Source organism: Staurois parvus, unplaced genomic scaffold (genome assembly GCF_062004578.1).
Source record: "Staurois parvus isolate SC_StPar_1 unplaced genomic scaffold, SC_StPar_1.0 ptg000041l, whole genome shotgun sequence".
Taxonomy (NCBI): domain Eukaryota; kingdom Metazoa; phylum Chordata; class Amphibia; order Anura; family Ranidae; genus Staurois; species Staurois parvus.
Genome location: NW_028317837.1, coordinates 799,567 through 821,551, shown reverse-complemented (window position 1 = coordinate 821,551; position 21,985 = coordinate 799,567). Strand labels below are relative to the sequence as shown.

General features: G+C 46.4%; 1 protein-coding gene across 1 annotated transcript; it reads left to right on the top strand.

Moving 5' to 3' along the window:
* The first annotated feature begins 607 nt into the window (after positions 1 to 607).
* LOC149470508 (uncharacterized) lies at positions 608 to 20,189 on the top strand. Its single transcript, XM_089663115.1, has 2 exons — positions 608 to 1,039; positions 16,812 to 20,189. Exon 2 carries the CDS (start codon positions 17,121 to 17,123, stop codon positions 18,783 to 18,785), a length of 1,665 nt encoding a protein of 554 aa, XP_089519241.1. The 5' UTR covers positions 608 to 1,039; positions 16,812 to 17,120; the 3' UTR covers positions 18,786 to 20,189.
* The last annotated feature ends 1,796 nt before the right edge of the window (positions 20,190 to 21,985 follow it).

Here is a 21,985-nt window from a genome sequence, read left to right as displayed (position 1 = left end):
AAGCACCTTTGTGGCTCCTGTGGCTGAGCTCATTCCCCCCAGGACCACCAGGCACCCACCCTGACGGATGGACGGATGACCCCGTAGCTGACAGCATACCACTGCACCCCCAGATGTGCCATGTATTCTAATCAATGCACATTATAATTGATGGTCTGGTGAGTGTACGTCCGTCCCGGGGGGGGATTTCCTTTTACAAGCTTTTACACCGTTACTCTTCCCGGATAACGTCACGGCCAATCATAGGCATCTCTTCAGCTGATATCTTTGCACAAGAGACGTTTTACATTCACAAATGCTCTGATGAACTTCTTTTATTGCATTTTATGTCATCTTGAACTAGTTCTATTAATATTGCACTTTCAGCACTTTACTCACATATGCGTTTAAGTCACATGCGTTTATGGAATTTATGACGTGCATTTTTTAGCTCTGCACTCATATTTTAGAAACTGGGGAAATGTTGTATCTATCAGCTGGTGAATGTTCTGCACGGCTCTGGATCCGGGAACTTTGTGCAGCTGTTGTTCTGTCTGTCCTCTCTGCCATGGACGGCTGCTACCCCCCCCTCCTGAATTTACCACCCCCCACCTGACACCACATTTCATCCCAGCCTGAGAAATCACCGAGACCCCGTTCTCCTAGTCCGATCCCACCGTACACACCATGAGAATATCGGAGGAATGAGCGTTCGGTTTCTGCATGCTGGTCTCATATGGGAAATGAAGAGATCACTCAGCCAATGGAAATTCCCGGAAGACAGAACCCAACTTGGGAAGTGATGTCATGTGTTGTATTTCCGGATGGAAACTCGGCTGATTAACCCAGAGTCAGAAGTCAGAAGAGAGGAGGTACCCAACCAGAGAGGAGGAATCCAACCAGAGGAGAGGAACCTGACCAGAGAGGAGGAACCTGACCAGAAGAGAGGAACCCGACCAGAGAAGAGGAACCTGACCGGAGAGGAGGAACCCGACCAGAGAAGAGTCATCAGAGGAGCTCCACTTCCACCTCCAGAACAGGGCAGGACACCATCAGCCAGGTATTAATTTCCAAATTCACTCCATTAACCCCCATCCACCCCTGTTCCCCCACTGCCTCCCATCAACCCTTCTGTCCCCCACTGCCCCCTGTCCTCCCCTCTGTCCCTCCACTGCCCCGTCCACCCCTTTGTAACCCCATCCAGCCCTCTGTCCCCATCAACCCTTCTGTCCCCCACTGCCCCCTGTCCTCTCCTCTGTCCCCTCACTGCCTCCACTGCCCTCCATTCACCCCTATGTCCCCCTGTCCACTCCTCTGTCCCCCATTGACCCCCTGTCCCCCCTCTGTTCCCCCACTGCCTTCCTGTCCTCTCCTATGTCCACCCCTCTATCCACCTACTGCCCCCATCCACCCCTTTGCCCCCCCACTACCCCCTGTCCACCTGTCTGTCCCCCCACTGCTCCTTGTCTGCCCCTCTATCCCTCCACTATCCCCCTGTCCACCCCTCTGTCCCCCCTTCCCCCCTGTCCTCCACTCTGTCCCCCCAATGCCCCCTGTTCCCCAACCGCCCCCATCCATCTATCTGTTCCCCTACTGCCCCCCTGTCCACTGCTCTGTCCCCCCCACTGTCCCCCTAACCACCCCTCTGTCCCCCCACTGCTCCTCGTCCACCCATCTATCCCTCTACTATCCCCCTGCCCCTCCCTCTGTCCCCCTGCCCCTCCCTCTGTCCCCAAGTCCACCACTCTTTCCTCCAACTGCCCCCATTCATCTATCTGTCCCCCCAATGTCCCCTCACTGCCCTACTGCCCTCCATACACCCCTCTGTCCCCCCACTGCCCTCTGTTTAACCCTCACTGCCCCCCATCCACCCCTCTGTCCCCTTACTGCCCCCCTGTACACCTCTCTGTCTCTCCAATTCCTCCCCACCCCTCTGGCTCCCCCTTGCCCCCCATCCACTCCTCTATCCCCCCACTGTCCCCCTGTCCCCCCTCTGTCCCCCACTATCCCTCTGTCCCCCCACTGCCCCCCTGTTCCCCCCTTCCCCGACTCTGTCACCCCGCTGCCCCCCATCCACCACTCTGCCCCCCACTGCCCCCCTGTCCCCCATCTTATACCAACTGTCCCCCTGTCCACCGATCTGTCCCCCCACTGCCCCCGTACACCCCCCTGTCCCCCCACTACCCCCCTGCCCAACTCTCTGTCCCCCCTCTGTCTGCTCATAGCCCCCACTGCCCCCCTTCCACCCCCTCTGTCCACCTACTGCCCCCCTGTCCACCCCTCTGTCCTCCTACTGCAGCCCATCCACCCCTCTGTCCGCCTACTTCCCCCTGTCCATCCCTCTGTCTCCCCACTGCCCCCATCCACCCCTCTGTACAACCACTGTGCTGTATTTCAGGCCCTTGATCAGCTGCATTGGAGGGCAAGGGAGACATTGGGGGTCCATAGACATCCAATGTCTCCATAAAGAGGACCTGTCACCTGCTCATGCTACCACATAGCTGACTTGTTAGGCCTTGAGTAAACAACAAATAAAAACAATTTTAAAAAATGTTGAATCTCCGGCATTCACCCATGTCCACATCGTGATACAAACGCCCAGCATGTATGGAGACATAAATGGTGTCACACATGTGAGGTGTCAGCGCACACGTCAGAGGGACATGAAGAATTCTAGGACCATCATTCATGACGATGACCTGTGAAGACTTTTAAAGGGTGATTTGTGGTGAATGTTTGGAGGCCATAGATTTGTGTGATTTCCCAGGCGGATGCAGTTCTAAGGATGGACATGTTTGGTATCTACTTACTCCATGCAGCCCCATCTTTTATATTTCACCAATAAATTGGGTATTTTATTGTGTTTGCACTAAAATCATTTTGTTGTATTTTTTTCCTGAAAATTTGGGTTTGATGAAATAGCCGAGCAAATATTGTGCGCCATAAAAAGTGCAACTGCTGCCTCTTCATTCTTCAGGGTCTCTGCTTTCAGAGAATAGAGAGCTGATTGGTGGGTTTCCAGTCATTCATAGTAAACAATGGCGGCTGATACAATCTTTCATACTGCACAATATTTGCTCGGCTGTTCATCAAATGCGTATTTCCAGGAACAAATACAATGAATCTTAGTGACACCAACACAATATTTCTCCTCATTGTTGGGAAGATAGAAAAGATGATGTGATGAGCAAATAGATACCAAACGTGTCAAAGCTGCTAATTGTGCGTACCCAGGAGAGAGAGAAAAACTGCAGTACCTAAAATCTTCCATATGTGGCACTTTCAAAGCCTTTCCAGGTCATCAGTTTAGAGTTACCCTTGAATGACACCCCGAGAATTATTGGTGTCAGTCAGAGTTGTCGGCGATACCTCACATGTGCCACACAATTGCTGTTTCTGTACACATGTGTGCCCTATGCGCATGCTTGCATTCACATATGTGATGCGCACCAAGGACAGGTTTGCTTTACCCCTTGTTTAATTATTTTTATTGATTTTATTACAATTTGATTTTTCATAAAAAATGTTCATTCAACTTTATTACTATTACAGGAGGGATAACAAGAACATTTATAAATGGACCTCGGCAGACGAGGGGTTAATGAATGAGGTGGACTCCTGCTGACCTCCATCATCCAATCATTGGCAAGCAATCTACAGAGTCATATTTCCTCACAATCACTATGATCGGGAAAGCTTCTCTGAAAGGTGCAACTTCCCTTGAAAAGTGAACAGCCTGTCTGCCTTTTGTAACCCCCCCTCCCCCCCTCTGTCTGTACACTGAACTGTCCGGAATGCAGCTCTGGGGCCCGCTAATGATCCAGCACAGCTGACATACATGACATTCCTAATACCCCTCCCCCTCCTCTCCCACCATGCTTTCTACAGACCAGCAGTCTACAATATCCCTCTGCACCCCTCCCCCCCCCTGCACACTGACACAGGAGGGGGGATGGTGAGGGACAAGGCAGGGGGGAACATGTTCTCATGTAAGATGACTGGATGAGAATTTGAGATTCACGCGGCCAGGATTGGACTTGGGAAATAAGATGTTTAGGTTTCATTATTTCACAGATAACAGACAGAAATACTGAGCAGACACAATGCACACCATGGAAGATGATTTTTATAAAAGGTAAAAATGTTTATTGAATGTTGCAGAAGGAACAATGTGCAAGAGGTATGGAGGGAACTGGTGGGGAAAAGTCTCCTATGACAGACTGTATCCAGAATATAAATGGGGTTCAGATCATCCATGAAACTGGGGGTACTAAGCATCAACTGTAACAAATATGTAAATGTGCAAATGGTAAAACTGCCATCCAACAAGAGAGGCCTCATAGTGGAGACTAAACAGAAGGCAGCTTCTTCAGGAGAGGTGAAGAATCAGCCTTCTTAGATCCTGAGATTTGCAGGGAAGAGCATGCTGTATTTCAGGCCGTTAGGCTCCATTCACATCTGAGCATAGCATTTTTTCACATATTTCACGATTTTAGCACATTTTTATACAGCGTTTTTAGCCGTTTTTGAGCTTTACCATTTTGTTGTATTAAGCAATAGAGGAACATATCATCTATTGCATCATTTGTTGCTAGTTTTTTCCGTGTTTTTTAAGTTTTCCCATCAGCTTTTAGTTTTTATTATTATTAGTTGTAATGTAATATTATTTTGTTAGGGGTTAGATTAGGGTTAGGATTGGAGGTTAACATTTGGATTGGGGTCAGTATTTTATTTATTATTTACTATTATTCATTTATTTATAGTATTTTATTTATTATTTTATTTTTTTCCTTCTATTTATTTCTTTTTTGTTAGGGTGATAATAACAATAATGAATAAATGTCAAATAAATACACAAATACATTAAAATAATCATAAATAAATACTTGTAATAATAAATTTATCTATCAAGGTTTTTTTTTATTTATGTGTATTTATTTGACATTTATTTATTCATATATTATCACTGAAAGCGCGCATTAAACCGTGCCAATTGGGAGTTTGTTTTATTTTCTATGGAACTAAAAACACACCAAAAACACATAAATCTGCCCAATTTCAGCTACAAATGTAGCTCCAAAACTTTTTTGAGCTTCAGGCGTTCTGCTTCAGGTGACTTGGAGTGGAGATGTGACCCGTCTCCATGGAGTAATATTGATTTTCCCCGAGTGTTTCGGAGCGTTGAGCTTTGTGCTATAAAACGCTCCGGTGTGAATGGGGCCTTAGAATGCAGCTCGGCTCTAATGTGGTCCAAGGATTTCCTCAGACGCTGGGCTTCCATGGAGTAATTGGGGAATCTGAGAAGTTTGGTGTTTTCATACAGCGGTTCCCCCTGATTGTGTGCTTCTCTGAACACCAAATCCCCGAAATGTAGAAGTTTACAAATTGTGCCAGGAGGGGCCCCGATGGGCCTCAGGTTGGGGGAATGGGATGCGTTCTTTCTACTGCAAAGGGGGAATACTTGGCCCTTGGCAGAACAGCTCCAAGCAGGTTCTCAGTGAAGGAGTGAGGTCCGTGTCCTCAGAGCCCTCTGGTAGGCCAAGAATGTGCAGATTGTTTTGCCGATGGCAGTTTTCGGTATGTTTGGCTGTAGATTTCCGATACTTCACTTTGGTGTTTAAGGTGTGGAGGTCTTCTGTGTGACTGAGCTGTCCATCCTCCGGCATAGAGACTCTACTTCAATCATCCATTCAGGAAATGTCTCGATCTCTCCTGATCAGCCTCATTTCCATGGTCTGTCTCAGATGTTGGAGGAGTCTGGCAACTGGTGATTGCTGGCATCAGTGTGGAGAAGAGAAGGGGATCCCAAGTGACAGCTCCCGGCTCTTCCATCTGCAGGGTCACGATCAGGGCCGCTGATAAGGGGGACCTCTGGACCTCCTGTAGGGGCCCCAGGCCCTTTCACTTTGACAGATCTTCTCCGTGTTCAGGCAGCGTGCAGCTCACACGGGACACATACAACCCCCCTCTGTCTTCTCTCACTCTGCACTCTTCTTTTATAACTGCCGAATCTAACCGGCTCCTGAACACGCCGAGAAGATGGCCGGCATCACCGGGGACCCGGGACCATCGCTGGACACATGGTTGGATGGTTGCTTTGGAGGATTTACTGCTGGTTCTGCCTGGCAGCCTCACAGATTCATCAACTGTTTACTGTCCTGCACGGCTCTTCACTACTTGTCTGTTCTGTAAGACGGGAAGATTGGAAGTGCTGCTGCCTCCTGTCACTTGTTCCACTTTGTAAGGAGGATTTCTGACTGGATCTATAAGTAGAGTGGAGCCGCCCAGCAATATTCTACACTTTACACTGGGTTCAGGCATCATCGCACAAATGCAGTCTCTGACAGTCTCCTCTACTGTGTCTGCAGTCTCTGACAGTCTCCTCTACTGTGTCTGCAGTCTTTGACCGTCTCCTGTACTGTGTCCGCAGTCTCTGGTCATCTCCTGTACTGTGTCTGCAGTCTCTGGTCATCTCCTGTACTGTGTCCGCCATCTCCTGTACTATGTCCGCAGTCTCTGGTCATCTCCTGAACTGTGTCCGCAGTCTCTGGTCATCTCCTGTACTGTGTCCGCAGTCTCTGGTCATCTCCTGAACTGTGTCCGCAGTCTCTGGTCATCTCCTGTACTGTGTCCGCAGTCTCCGGTCATCTCCTGTACTATGTCCGCAGTCTCTGACCATCTCCTGTACTATGTCTGCAGTCTCTGGTCATCTCCTGTACTGTGTCCGCAGTCTCTGGTCATCTCCTGAACTGTGTCCGCAGTCTCTGGTCATCTCCTGTACTGTGTCTGCAGTCTCTGGTCATCTCCTGTACTATGTCTGCAGTCTCTGGTCATCTCCTGTACTATGTCCGCAGTCTCTGGTCATCTCCTGTACTGTGTCCGCAGTCTCTGGTCATCTCCTGAACTGTGTCCGCAGTCTCTGGTCATCTCCTGTACTGTGTCCGCAGTCTCTGACCATCTCCTGTACTGTGTCCGCAGTCTCTGGTCATCTCCTGTACTGTGTCCGCAGTCTCTGGTCATCCCCTGTACTGTGTCCGCAGTCTCTGGTCATCTCCTGTACTGTGTCCGCAGTCTCTGGTCATCTCCTGTACTGTGTCCGCAGTCTCCGGTCATCTCCTGTACTGTGTCCGCAGTCTCTGGTCATCTCCTGTACTGTGTCCGCAGTCTCTGGTCATCCCCTGTACTGTGTCCGCAGTCTCTGGTCATCTCCTGTACTATGTCTGCAGTCTCTGACTGTCTCCTGTAGTAAGTGCCTGCTAGGTGTAGAATAGAGGGACTTTTTTCATATCTGGCGCACAGGCTGATTTGCACCACATGCTGGAGCCGCATTTCTTGATGGTAAAATGAAAGGCCTTCCTTCTTCAGCAATTAAGTGTGAGGAGAGAGCAGCTCGGTCTGTGGGAAATAGCAGCAAAACAGTGGCAGCTTCAGGCTGGAAGCTTCCATCATTCTCACCAGTGCAGGCGGCAGAGCAGAGACAGTGGTCAATCTGCAGGGGTCTGCGCACAGAGAGATCATCTGCAGGAGTCTGTGCACAGAGGGATCATCTGCAGGAGTCGGCACACAGAGGGATCATCTGCAGGAGTCTGTGCACAGAGGGGTCATCTGCAGGAGTCTGTGCACAGAGGGGTCATCTGCAGGAGTCTGTGCACAGAGGGGTCATCTGCAGGAGTCTGTGCATAGAGGGATCATCCTCAGGAGTCTCAGCACAGAGGGATCATCTGCAGGAGTCGGCACACAGAGGGATCATCCTCAGGAGTCTTAGCACAGAGGGATCATCTGCAGGAGTCTCAGCACAGAGGGATCATCTGCAGGAGTCGGCACACAGAGGGATCATCTACAGGAGTTTGCACACAGAGGGATCATCAGCAGGAATCTGAGTACAGAGGGATCATCAGCAGCAATCTGCGTACAGAGGGATCATCTGTAGGAGTCTGCACACAGAGGGATCATCCACAGGAGTCAGCGCACAGAGGGGTCATCCGCAGGAGTCAGCACACAGAGGGATCATCCACAGGAGTCTGCACACAGAGGGGTCATCCACAGGAGTCTTAGCACAGAGGGATCATCCACAGGAGTCGATGCACAGAGGGGTCATCCGCAGGAGTCAGCGCACAGAGGGGTCATCCACAAGAGCCGGCGCACAGAGGGGTCATCCCCAGGAGTCGGCGTACAGAGGGATTGTAACGGGAGTCATTTTGGGTGGGGGGCCCATGGAACCCAGCTCACTTTGGAGAGGTGGGGAGACCCCTGTCTCAGCTTCCCATATCCCTCTTATGTGTAAGTCACCCTGTGCCTGTTAGTGGTACAGGTTTATCTGTCCTAATATTGGGGGTGGGGTTGTGGATTGTTTAATGCCATGTGGTTGTATCCCATTGTTCTATTGTGTTTGTGTATTCGCTTAGTGGGGGGTATCTCCAGCAGCCCTCCCTCCTGATGGGACTGTCTGCTGGTGTGAAGTTTGAATACCTGTGTGTCTCTTGTTGCTAAGTATAGATTGCCCCGCCCAGGGTCATTATGCAGGGAGGGGGGATTGTCCCCTGAGTGTATAAAAGCCAGTTCGAGTTTTAAATAAAGAGTTCCATGTGCAGACAGACTGGTGTTGTCTAGTCTTGTATGGTTGGCTGTGGTGCCTGCGGTCGGTGTTCAGACGGGGGAAGCAGTAGTCTAACGGAAATACCCGAGTGCAGTCTGGGTCGGTTCCGTTACATTGGTGGCAAGCGGTGGGATTGTGTTTCCTGGCTGTGAACACATCCAAACCTGCACCAGGATCCAAGGTTCGGTTTGCAGGAGAGGAGAGACAGATACCACCTGCAAGTATGAAAACAGAGGTCTTATGGCAGATGGAGCAAGTACTGGCTTACCTAGACGATCCTGTTTCTGCACAGGATGAGATTTGATGGAGGAATGCGTCTGTCCAACAGCAAGATGAGGGTATGCTGCTGGGCCACACCTTTCAAATCTTCCAGGACTTGGCTGCCTACACCATCTCCAAACACCGTGCCCTGAAACCGCACCTACTGATCCTGCAGCAGCACCATATAACATGTCGCTGGGGTTTCCCTTTCTCCATCAGCTTTTCTCACCAGGGCACCCACTACACCTATAAATCCTCCGAGGACCTCCAGTCCACTCTGCAAGATCTTCACCTTATTTCACCAGCTCGTGCGCATTAAAACTCTAGATGCTGCTCTGCATCCAGTTCCCCTCAGAAGATCCATGCCTCACCAAGCTCTAAAAAATGTGCTAATACCCACAAAAGAGGTCACTACCTCTCTCCTACCCCAACCCACGAAGATACCATGGATTGAAGTATCCTGCTCATGCCTATGAACATACCACTTTTTTTGGTTCTCGGACTATCACAACTACCCGTGTAGAACATCATCAGTTCTCATGCATTTAGGTTCCCTCCCTGTTGCTTCCTGTACACCTCCAGTGTTTAGGTCACTATACTGCTCTCCTACTATAATGTTTCTATGTGTTTTTGTTTTATCTCTGGTATTCTCTCTTCTTCTACTCCGGAGTCCCAGAAGTATCGCCTCTCTATTACGTTCTACTAACATAACTGCATTTCTTTCCTTCGCTCCCCTTTGAGAGCTGGGATACTCTCTTCCCTCCAACCAAAGTCCATATAAATGCTTCTGGAACTCATACAGACCCTATGGTATTTATTCGTCCAGAGTTTAGTCTTCTGTCCGTACATGAACCATGCATTGACTATTATATGTTCACCTTTGAGTGCATTACGTGCTCGTCTTTCTTTCTTTCTTTGTGCTGCATGGTCCAATGTTCTTACTTGCACCCTCCAAATCTAACTGCACTGCCCTCTATAGCGGCAAACTATCTCCCCTCATAGAACAACTCCTCCTTGCTTATTAGCCCGATACTACTTCCCCTTCAACCAGCCAAATGCACCGGACTTACACAGCCTCTGCAACCTCTAAATGTAGAGGAGTACTTATAGGCTTCCACCGTTCACCTTTTACCCTCCTATCGGAGATCAAGGACCCAGAAGGCCTCTACTTAATCTTGACAGGTACCCTTCTAGACAATGAGGTCACTGTTGTGTCATTCTATGCCCCTAATAAGCACCCAACCCCCTTTCTCTCCCACTTAATGCCTACCATTGACATTCATAAGAAAGGATCCCTTTTAATTTGTGGAGTTTCTAACCAAGTCCTATACCCTTACTTGGATAAGTCCCCACCCCCAGTCTCGACTACCCCTACCACATTGAACTAACAACTTCTGAGTCAATATTCTCTAGTCGATTCATGGCGCAAATGTAACCCAGCACTACGCCAATACACCCACTACTCATATCCACATAAGCTATTCTCCCGGATTGATCACATCTTTCTCAGTCGGTTCTTCTCCAAATCTCCTCATCAACCATACTTCCTATCTCATGGTCCGACCATAATGCAGTTCTCCCCACTCTTTCCTCCCCGGTCCCCTCCCCTACTCACACCTGGTACATTAAACACCGTATTCTAGCCCATCCGGAACAAAACCTAGTTATTCACCAGGCCCTCAGACTACATAACCCTCAATACTACAGAGGATACAACTCCTATAACACCCTTGGAGGCCCATAAACTGGTTATATGAGGGGTCTGCAACAGCCAAGCCTTTTACATTCAAAAGGAAAAGAAACTTCAACATAAATGCCTTGACAACACCATTCAAAAGGCCTCCCTCACCTTTCAATCCCATCCTACCCCAGCCTTTAGAAAAGCTTTTGACAAAGCATGTTTAGAATTAGATTTGTTCTTTACTGAGTCAGCAGAAAAATCCCTACATCGTTCCCATCATAAGTTTTATATGAAGGCAAATAAACTGGACACGTTCCTAGTTCTCTCCCTTCGCAAAATCGGCCATGAACATAAACCGTTACACCTGAAACTTTCTAGAAATACCTACACTAGTAATCCCCTCAAAATTCTTTAAGAATTTCGTCAGACTTTCCGGCTTCTACTCAGACTCCCATATACCTGACATAACACATTCCGAATCTCTTTTCTCCACCATCAAACTTCCTACTCTCTCAGCCCCCCAGATCGCCAACTTGGACAAACCTATTTCATGCTTGGAAATTCTGACAGCCATTAAATCCCTTAAGCCCAGTAAATGTCCCAGGCCTGACAGCCTTTCTGCCACCTACTACAAAACGTTTTCTGACCTTCTAACCCCCATTATGTCCTTCGCCTTCAACTCCCTTTCCGCTCTGACTCCTTGACTGCTTCTATCTCTATGATCCCCAAACCCCAAGCTGACCATTCCTGTTGGGCCAATTTTCGCCCTATATCGGTCCTTATTCTCAGTATCAAAATTTTGGCAAAAATCCTCTCCAGCCATCTTAACGAGATTATCGGTTCCCTAATTCATAAGGACCAAGTAGGGCTTATACCCTTTCGTCAAGCAGGTGATAATATACGTTGTTCAACTTTATTAGCTCACACAGCTCCTCCTCACCAAATCCACTCTTGTTTCTTATCCCTTGACATTTGTAAAGCATTTGACACGGTCTCCTGGCCTTACCTCCACTTTGCCCTACGCAAATGAGGTTTTGGTTCGCATTCCTTAAGATGGATCTCCTCCCTTTACACTGAACCCAGAGCATACGTTCAGTATGCTGGATCAGATTGGACTTATTTCCTATTTCTTGAGGCACTCGTCAAGGGTACTCCCTTTCTCCTCTACTTTTTGCCCTAGCTATAAAGCCTTTAGCCATCCTTATCCAATCAGACCGTAATATCAAAGGCATCAAAATAGGGGGAATCCATCATAAACTCTGCCTTTTTGCAGATGATGTCTTGCTCTTCATGACATCTCCCCTGATCTCAGCCCGGATCTTCTACAGTTGTTTGTACAGGCCTGGAAATCAATCCACATAAATCTACCACCCTGAATGTCTCCCTCCCACCCTCACTCCAAGACCAACTACAACCTGTATTTCCCTTCTCCTGGTCCTCCCACTTCATCCCATTTCAAACTTACAGCAAACCTGAAAAACCTATATAGCACGAGTTACTCGCCCATGCTTTCCCACCTCACTTCTCTTATGAATGAATGGTTACCATTGCCCATTTCCTGGTTAGGTTGTATTACAACCATTATAATGACTGTCCTATCAAAAATACTTTACCTCTTTTGGGTTCTCCCCATCCCAGTTCCTGCTTATTTCCTCCGCATCTTGTGTTGAGTTTTTTTCCTATGTCTGGAATAAGTTTAAACCCCGTCTTCCTAAGAATACACTTTTCACCCATAAACTAAAAGGTGACCTGGGTTTGCCTACCTTCCAAGCTTATCATGCGGCTCACGTGGCTCAGCTCCCCAAATATCACGCCACTAAAGGAACCCCCCCATCGGAGTCACTGGAATCCATTGACTGTGACCCTCTTTCAGTGGCTATCTTTTTATAGTTACACCTATCCCAACGTCACAACCTTCTCAATCCGATCACTCACCACTACCTAGCTATTTGGGACAGACTCAAGACACATTACCTTTTTCAGTTCCCTCCCAACCCTATGCTAACCCTGATTTCTGCCCAGCTTGGTCCTCCCCCTCCTCCTCCTTTGTTGCCAGGTCTTCCGCTGACCTACTCTAGGTACACAACCTACTGTCAGGAATGGACTTGCCAATAGTGGTGGGACTCACGATGCCTTGTGGGCTGCAGTACCAGGGCTGGCCAGTGGGTGCTCTCAACAACCAGAGGTTCACTTTGGCAATTAGCCATCACCTGGGGCTGATTGCAGGTGGTGTATTTAAGGGATGGCCAGACCTTGGTGGTGTTTTTCCATGGGCCCCTGTACCTTGTAACCTGCATTCCTGTTCCTGTTTCTGTTTCTGCCTGACTTGTTGCCGACCCTGCCTGATCCTGACCTCTGCTGACTTCTCCTGTTTGATCCCTGGCTTGTGACCCTGACCATTCTCTCCGCCTGCTCCTCGTGTACCTACCTGCCCGATAGTTATCGACACGGCCTGCCTGACTACATTGTGCTCTATATGTGTATGTACCTGTGTATCTATACCAGTTTAGGTTTGGGTTTGTTTCACCTTGTTGTATGTATTTGTGTTAGTTTGGGGTTTGGTGCACTGAGTTTATATTTGTATTGTCAGTCTTAATAAATTGTCTTATTTATACCATATCTGAAGCCTGCGTTTCCCTGTGTCAGTCCACACATCTCTGGTCACACCCGCATCCCTGACACCTACTATCTTCATCCAAAATAACATTGTTTCAGTCCCTCCAATACACCCATGGCCTCCCCGCCTCAGAACTCTTTCACTACTTACAGATAAAACACTTCCTTTCTTTTGTACTTTCCTCCCCTTTTTTTTTTTTCTTGAAAGAACCTGTAAAACAGTCCCACATAGATGAGGCCTTATCTCTCATCTGTAAAGTCAACTCCTTGAACTAACATGTTCTACTCCACATCCCTAGGTCACTAAGTGGGAGAGAGACCTTGGCCTCACTCTAGACCCGGTCTCCTGGTCCACCATTTGGGCATCTACCAAGTCATCCTCGCAAAACGTAGTGGCCATAGAGACCGATTACACGGTCCTTACTAGATGGTACTTGGTCCCTGCTAGTATCTTTCAATTCCTACCCCACTACTCTCCTCTTTGTTTGAGAGGTTGCAACTCCTTGGGATCCCTCATACATATCTGGTTGGAATTCCCTGTGGTACATACCTTTTTGGGCTGAAATATTTCAAGTCCTCTCAAAGCTGTTTGATACTCCTATCTCACCAGATCCAGCAGAAACCCTTGAACATTTCCTACAGACAGTTCAAATTAATTCTTCAAATTACCACAGCAGCCAAACAGACTATTGCAAAGGCATGGAAAACCCCATCAATCAGCACACTGGCTACCCGCAACTGTGTCATGTAAGCCATAATTCATGCTAAAATTGAAGCCACTGTGCTAGACAGAATACCTAAATTTGAAGCCTTGTGGAACCCTTGGATAATCCACCTCTTACCCTCTAACTTTGATTGTACTTTACGTCCATAGCCCCCCATAATCTAACTGATAAGATATCGACCAAACCTTCTCTTGTTTGAACAAGCCTACCCTGGGGATGGCCTTTCTCCTCTTACTCCCCACCGCCCCTCCATATAGTTTCCTTCATATAACAGATCTTTTTTTTTGCTCCCCTTCTTTCTCTTTCCCTTCCTTTACTTTCTTCTTTCTTGCCCTTTTCTACAATCGACCCCCTCCTGGCCACTCTCCGCTGGCATGTCCTTCAGCTCAATTGTGGTGCCTTACCATAGCCTTTCCTCCAGAGTACACACTATGACCCAGGCCATCTCTACTTTCTCCTTGACCCATCCCAAGCACAAGTGACCTCTCATTGCCACTGCCCTGGATTTGTAACATGTAAGGTCTTGCTAGATGCTTCTATGCAGTTATTCCTGATTGGACATAAGATGATATACCGAGCTTCCAGCGAACGGGACGCATGTTACACTATTTTAGCTTGTAATGGTTTGTTACTGTTTGACTTGAGCTCAACCAGCTTGTCGGTTGTCTTGTTGTACCTGTTGTATCAGCTTATCTTTTCTGCTGTAACTACCTAAGTGACTTATACCACTTTGCTGATGACTTGTTCAGGCCACCATGTTTTTTTATAATAAAATTTTTGAACAAGAAAATGAATTGACTTTCAAGTTTCACCTCCAATTGTCTACCATTGGATATGTATTTTAGTCTGCATTGTTTGGGTTTTTAGATGCACTTGCCGAATGTACCTGCAAATCTGAACCCGAGTATCTTCACACATCACAATGCAGCAGAATGCTCTGAATGAGAACAAAGAAAGAGATTCTGCTGCAGAATATTGTATTTTACCAGCCAATGGGAATATTCTAGTGTTCTCCATAAAATACAAACATTTAGATATGTACAATGTTATAAATATACTTCCTGTATATTAGATTAACCACTTGCCTACCAGGCACTTCTACCCCCTTCCTTACCAGGCCAATTTTCAGCTTTCAGTGCTGCCGCACTTTGATTGACAATTGCGCGGTCATGCAACATTGTACCTATATGAAATTTTGATCATTTTTTTCTCACAAATAGAACTTTCTTTTGGTGGTATTTAATCGCCACTGGGCGCTTTACTTTTTGCGCTATAAATAAAAAAATTGCAAAAAATTTGAAAAAAAAAAAAAGTTTATTTGTTTCTTTTATAAAATTTTTCAAACAGGTATTTTTTCTCCTTCACTTATGTGCGTTGATGAGGCAGCACTGATGGGCACTGATAGGCGGCACTGATGGGCACTGATAGGCAGCACTAAAGGGCACTGATAGGCAGTACTAATGAGGTGGCACGGATAGGCGGCACTGATAGACAGCACTAATCAGGGGTCACGGATAGGCGGCACTAATATGCAGCACTGATAGGCGGCACTGATAGGTGACACTGATGATGGGTACTGATAGACGGCACTGACTGGCATCACTGCTGGGCACTGACTGGCGGCACTGACTGGCACAACCCCTGGGCACTGACTGGTGGCACTGACTGGCAGCACTGCTGGGCTGCACTGGTGGGTGGCACTGGTGGGCAGCACTGGTGGGTGGGCACAGGTGGGTGGCACTGGTGGGCACAGGTGGGTGGGCACAGGTGGGTGGCACTTCTGGGCACATGTAGGTGGCACTTCTGGACACAGGTAGGTGGCACTGCAGAGTGGCACAGGTGGGTGCACTGCTGGGCACAGGTGGGTGCACTGATGGGCACTGGTGGGCGGAGCTAGTGGGCGCACTGCTGGGCGGAACTTGCGGGTGGCACTGCTGGGCACCGATCATCAGGGCACTGATCATCAGTGCCCTGATGATCGGTGCCGATCCCCGATCTGACAACTGCCGGTTCTCAGCAGTACTTTCCTCACGATCTGACAGCGTGAGGAAAGTGCAGCCGAGAACCGGCACTTGCATTTCCTTCTGATCAGCGTGTCATTGGACATCGCTGATCAGGTGGTAAAAGGCCGCTGTGATTGGCCTTTTACCACATCACGTGATCAGCTGTGTCCATAGGACACAGCGATCACGGAGATCGCCGGGTGCGCGCCCAGGAGAGCGCGTTCTGGGAGGACGTCATATGACGTCCACTCAGAACTGGCGGCCGCAGTGAAGCCGTCATTCGGCTATCTGCGGTCGGCAGCTGGTTAATTTAAAGGGTAACTCCACTTTCATGGAGAAAAGTGACAAATAAAAAAATAACACACAATTGCTATACAATCCATATTGTAAGTGAATGTTATTAAAAATGATTTTTCCTGTTCAATCTGCAGCGCTGTAATTTTCTGTAAAATTGAATGCAATATGGCAACCTGGAGGCGTTCTATGAACAGCTGGTGTACTGAACACCCCCCAGAAATGTCATTTCCTGCTGCTGTGATTGGGTCACTGATTTTCCCAGAAGTATGCACTAAAAAACTCACATTTTGGGCATTCTTTTGTACAAAGATTGTATTTCTGGTGTGATACTCCCAAGGGTTAATCACTTCTAAAGGGATGCAGACTTTCCTCTATTAGAACACTGCAGGGGCATCAACTAAATAATCATGAAAACGTCACCCCCATTCACATCCACTTTACACATTGACAAACAAATAGCTTTTTCTTCAGTGCATCAACAGGTTGGAATCTACAACAAAGTTTGGTAAAATCCCAGCAATGTACATTGATCACTCAGATTATTTTCTCAGCAAAAATGTAGTTACTCTTTAAAATGAGAGTTAAAATAGGAAGTAACTTTATTTAGCCCTTTTATACAGAATTCTGACTTGTATTTATCTTTTTCTATACAGGTGGATTGAGGAACCAAGTTTTTGGTCAAGTTGCTCTTTATAAGTACAACTGATCCACGTGGGAAATGAGCCATATGGGAGTCTTAGGTGACTGAAAGTCTTTATTGCAGTTCACTGGAGGATTCACACAGGACACAAGACATATCAGTGCTCTTATTGTTTGGGATCCTCTTCAACATTGATCCATCCTCAGAGGACAACAGGAGAGAAGTCATTTCAGTATTCTGGAAGTGAAAAGTCCAACCCCTGTACACATAAGAGGAGTCATTTTAAAAGTTGTTTCTTCTTTGGAAAGTGACAAGTTTTACAATGAAGGCAAAACGTATCACACAGCAGGAGACGGACACTGGAGAGAAACCATTTCAGTGTTCTGAATGTGACAAACCTTTTACATCAAAGAGTAATCTTATAAAACACAAGAAGATTCACACTGGAGAGAAGCCACATCAGTGTTCTGAATGTGACAAAGCATTTATAGTGAAGGCAGATCTTATCAGACACCAGAGGGGCCACACTGGAGAGAAGCCATATCAGTGTTCTGAATGTGACAAAGCTTTTCAACACAAGGAAGGTCTTAAAATACACAAGATGATTCACACTGAAGAGAAACCTTTTCAGTGCTCTAAATGTGACAAAGCTTTTCTACGGAAGACACAGCTAATCAAACACCAGTGGGTTCATACTGGAAAGAAGCCATATCAGTGTTCTGAATGCAGCAAAGCTTTTACATCGAAGTCAGGTCTTATCACACACCAGAAGATTCACACTGGAGAGAAGCCATATCAGTGCTCTGAATGTGATAAATCTTTTGCACAGAAAGCTAATCTTATCTCACACCAAAAGATTCACACTGGGGAGAAGCTGTATCAGTGTTCTGAATGTGATAAAGCTTTTGCACATAAGGAAAGCCTAATATCACACCAGAGGATTCACACTGGAGAGAAGCTGTATGGGTGTTCTGAATGCGGCAAAGCTTTTGCAAACAAACAACAGCTTTTCTCACACCAGAAGGTTCACACTGGAGAGAAGCCATATCCATGTTCTGAATGTGGCAAAGCTTTCCCATTGAAGCCAAGTCTTATCAGACACCAGAGAATTCACACTGGAGAGAAGCCATATCAATGTTCGGAATGTGGCAAAGCTTTTAGACATATTGAAAGCCTTACTGTACACCAGAAAGTCCACACAGGAGAGAAGCCATACCAGTGTTCTGAATGTAACATAACTTTTGCATTGAACTCAGAGCTTATCATTCACCAGATACGTCACACTGGAGAGAAGCCATATCAATGTTCTGAATGTGATAAAGCTTTTACACATAAGTCACAGCTTTTCAGACACCAGAAAAGTCACACTGGAGAGAAACCATTTCAGTGTTCAGAATGTGACAAAGCTTTTGCAGTGAAGTCAAGGCTTATCATACACGAGATGATTCACACTGGAGAGAAGCCATATCAGTGTTCTGAATGTGACAATGCTTTTACTGTCAAGAAGGCGTTTATCAGACACCAGAGGATTCATGCTGGAGAGAAGCCATATCAATGCTCTGAGTGTGACAAAGCTTTTACAATGCGGCCAGAGTTTATCAGACACAAGATGGTCCACACTGGAGAGAAGCCATATCAATGTTCTGAGTGTGGCAAAGATTTTTCACGTAAGGAAAGCCTAATCAGACACCAGACAGTCCATTCTGGAGAGAAGCCATTTCAATGCTCAGAATGTGATAAAGCTTTTAAGCATAAGGAAAGCCTTGTTATACACCAGAAGGATCACAAGGGAGAGAAGCCATATCAGTGTTCTGAATGTGACAAAGCTTTTATAGTAAAAAAAGATCTTATCAAACATCAGAGAGTCCACACTGGAGAGAAGCCGTATGAGTGTTCTGAATGTGATAAAGCTTTTACACAGAAGATAGGTCTTATCAGACACCAGAGGGTCCACACTGGAGAGAAGTCATATCAGTGTTCAGAATGAGATAAAGCTTTTATGATTAATTCCAGGCCAATCAAACACTGGAGGATTCACAAGCTTCAGCTGCAGTAAGACAATTCTGGTAGAAGGGGGAATGTTACATGGATAACAGCTAAGCCACAATGAAAGTGTTGCATGTGTCTCCTCACTTTCACACCTCATGTCATCCCACAAATGAGTGAAAAGTATAATGCTGCTTTGTAAACTAAAAACTACAAGCAAACAAGAATGTAATGGATGAATTCCTTGATATTAGTGCGTATCTCCATCTTCACACACCAACATTTTACCTTTAATCATTTTTTCAGGTAAGCATCAATGACTGAACTGTTTCCTCACGATTCTCATCTTACTCGGCTCCTGTTTATGGAGGTTTAATGGAAAACATAAAGCATTCTCATCCTTTACTAAGTGAGCTGTGTTCCCAAGTGCTTTTTCATTGCCAGATCCTGAGCTAATACAATAACAACACTGCCTCAGTGCCAGAGACTAGGTAGTGGTCAAGTGGCATCTTGCCAAGTCTTGGAGTCCTAGGGGGGAAAGTCCTTTCCATATTTTTCTGAATATTGATACATCATCAGTGATGCTTCAGGGTTCCAGCACATCCTACCTTGTCCACATCTCCCATTATACAACCCACCTCCCCTTTGATGGTTCACGCCTTATTTTAACATTCCACATCCTTCCTTGGATGACATCTTTACAGTCAGGTCTGCGGCTGGGACACCAGACAAGAAGTCTTTGTTCAGTGAGAAAGCAACTTCCTAAGCTGGTATAAGCCTTCCAACAGTGAGTTGCTGCAGTTTTTTGGGATGAGCTTGACAGTACCACTTAAACCCAGCTGGTCCCATGTGAGTTCCATCCAGTTTTGTGACAAGTCTAAGGGATCCTATCAGGTGAAGATTGGATGTCCTTGTTATCTTATTTCTCTGTCCAGCTATTGCTCCTCTCCATAGACATATCACACAGGACAACTACAAGAGATCTGATCTTACAAAGTGCTGAGTGTGCGGTCATATTCCTACAGTTGGGTTCTCTTTATTGACTGAGTGGACAGATCTCTTTTTTTTGGAAGTTTGTGAAAAACAATATTTGATCCTAGAAATGTTACAGTGTTGGCCCTAAAGTGTAACTACAGCAAAATCAATGATGACATAAATGCTGAAATCTGTCATTACCACTTTATTCCTCGGGACTTTCTCCCTAAACCCCTCGAGCCCCAGAGAGGTTTTCCCCCATTTTTGGCAATGTCCCAGTTCTGCGTATTTTATCTTTAGCATTTGTAGTCTACCCAAATGTATTATACTTCAGTGTTTTGGGGGACAAATAGGGCTTTTATTCAGTAGGAGATTTGAATGCTTACTTTATATTTTTATTTCATTGGTTTTCATTAGTAATAAATTGTAATTTGAAAAAAAATAAAGCATTTCCCTGTAATTTTTCCCATTGCAGTGTTAAGGTCATTTGTGCTTCCCCAAATTTTTAATTTCAAAATGTAATCAACAAAGTCTGCTGATTAAAAATGATTTCACATTAGTGGATTGTTTATGTAATTATCCACATTGTACTTTAGGAGAGCTTTATTCCCCTTGTGTTCTATACTTTGTGTATAGAAATCCCTCAGCACAATAAACCTCCTACAATTCAAATTGTGCAGCTAGCAAATAATGTGTTCCCACATGGAAACCGTAAATCACAATACAAAATGCAGCGCAGCAATATAAACTCCAATGGTGCTAATAATACAAATGTGCATATATGAATAGTGAGAACAGAAATGGTGTTTGTGACAATAAATATGTGCTACACCCAATATCTTCACAATGCAGACACATAAATAATCACAGACTTGCACATAACAGTGCTGAAATAAATAGAAATACCAAATAAAATGTACTCAATAGTGGACTGTCCCTTTAAATCTCAGATATCTTCACATGTGCTTGTCCAGTATGTCTCCTATATATCGTGATCCAAATACACCGGCAACAAGTGTCTCCATTGATGGTATATCAGAGCTGACAGCAGAAGTGGCTCCATCACCTGAGGTGGTGTCACAGAACTGCATGGCGGCTGACTATCCCTCGGAAGATCAAGGCAGAGTCTACAAACTGGTGTCACATAGAGAGTGTTGTCCATTTATATGAGAACATGAGGATCTGAGAAGGAGATATCTACACAAGGTAAAGGAGATCCAACAGGCACCTGGGTGGGGGAAGTTGGATCCAATGTTTTTGGATGGGCTGAGCTGGAACTTGGTGGGTTTGCTGCTTAAGCCTTTAGATGTTACTAATAGTTCTGATAGTAATTCTACACATTGCTGGGATTTCTCTCACTGCCAGAGTGGAGTTGGCCTCCACTGAACAAGGCTCATTTTAGGCCTTCAGACTAGACATAGTTACATAACTACTCTGATAGAAAGAAGACACAAGTCCATCCAATTCCACCAATAGAGGGGGGGAGGGGACACACATAGAAACCCTCCATATACACGATCCTATACCCACAGCTCATCCAGAGGAAGGAAAATCCAATCTGCTCAAACAAAGGAAAATCATTCCTTCCTGACCCCCCGAGAGGCAATCGGATATTCCCGGGATCACCTTCCCTATAAATGTTCTATCCAGTTATATTCTGTGTATCCAAGAAAGGATCCAGGACTTCTGTAACGCAATCCACCAAAAACAAAGCAAGGACAGCGAGGGGGGAGGGGGCTTAGATGTGCTGAAGCACCCCCATAATTCCCCCAGCACCCCATAGATCCCCCAGCACCCCCATAGATCCCCCAGCACCCCCATAGATCCCCCATGGTCACAGTCAGGTCTTGAATATCTCTTTTTGTGTATCAGTTGCCCAGAACTGGGAGTATTGTAGATCCCAGACCGGGGACTTTGTCCTGATGTGCGGAGGGATCCAGCGGCTCAGAACTGCAGACCCCGATGCTGTGGTTCTAGTTGTGGCTGCAGGGACCCCGGTGGATTGCTATCTCCCTGTGCCTAGAAGAAGTCCTCTGAGGTCCTCGGGGTGAAGTGGTCACACCGGGAGGAGGATTGCAGCTGCCGGCATCCTCCCCATATCACAATGATCAGCCGGAGATTCAGCAGCTATACAGCCACTCCATCCCTTCCACAATTGGAGGAAGAGGGTCCCCCCATCCCACTGTCACCTTTCCTGGCCTCTCCCATCCCACCGGGGAGCTGGGA

Bases quoted from the DNA above. Each gene is read 5' to 3' on its own strand.
- LOC149470508 (XM_089663115.1), top strand. From the start codon at position 17,121: ATGAAGGCAAAACGTATCACACAGCAGGAGACGGACACTGGAGAGAAA.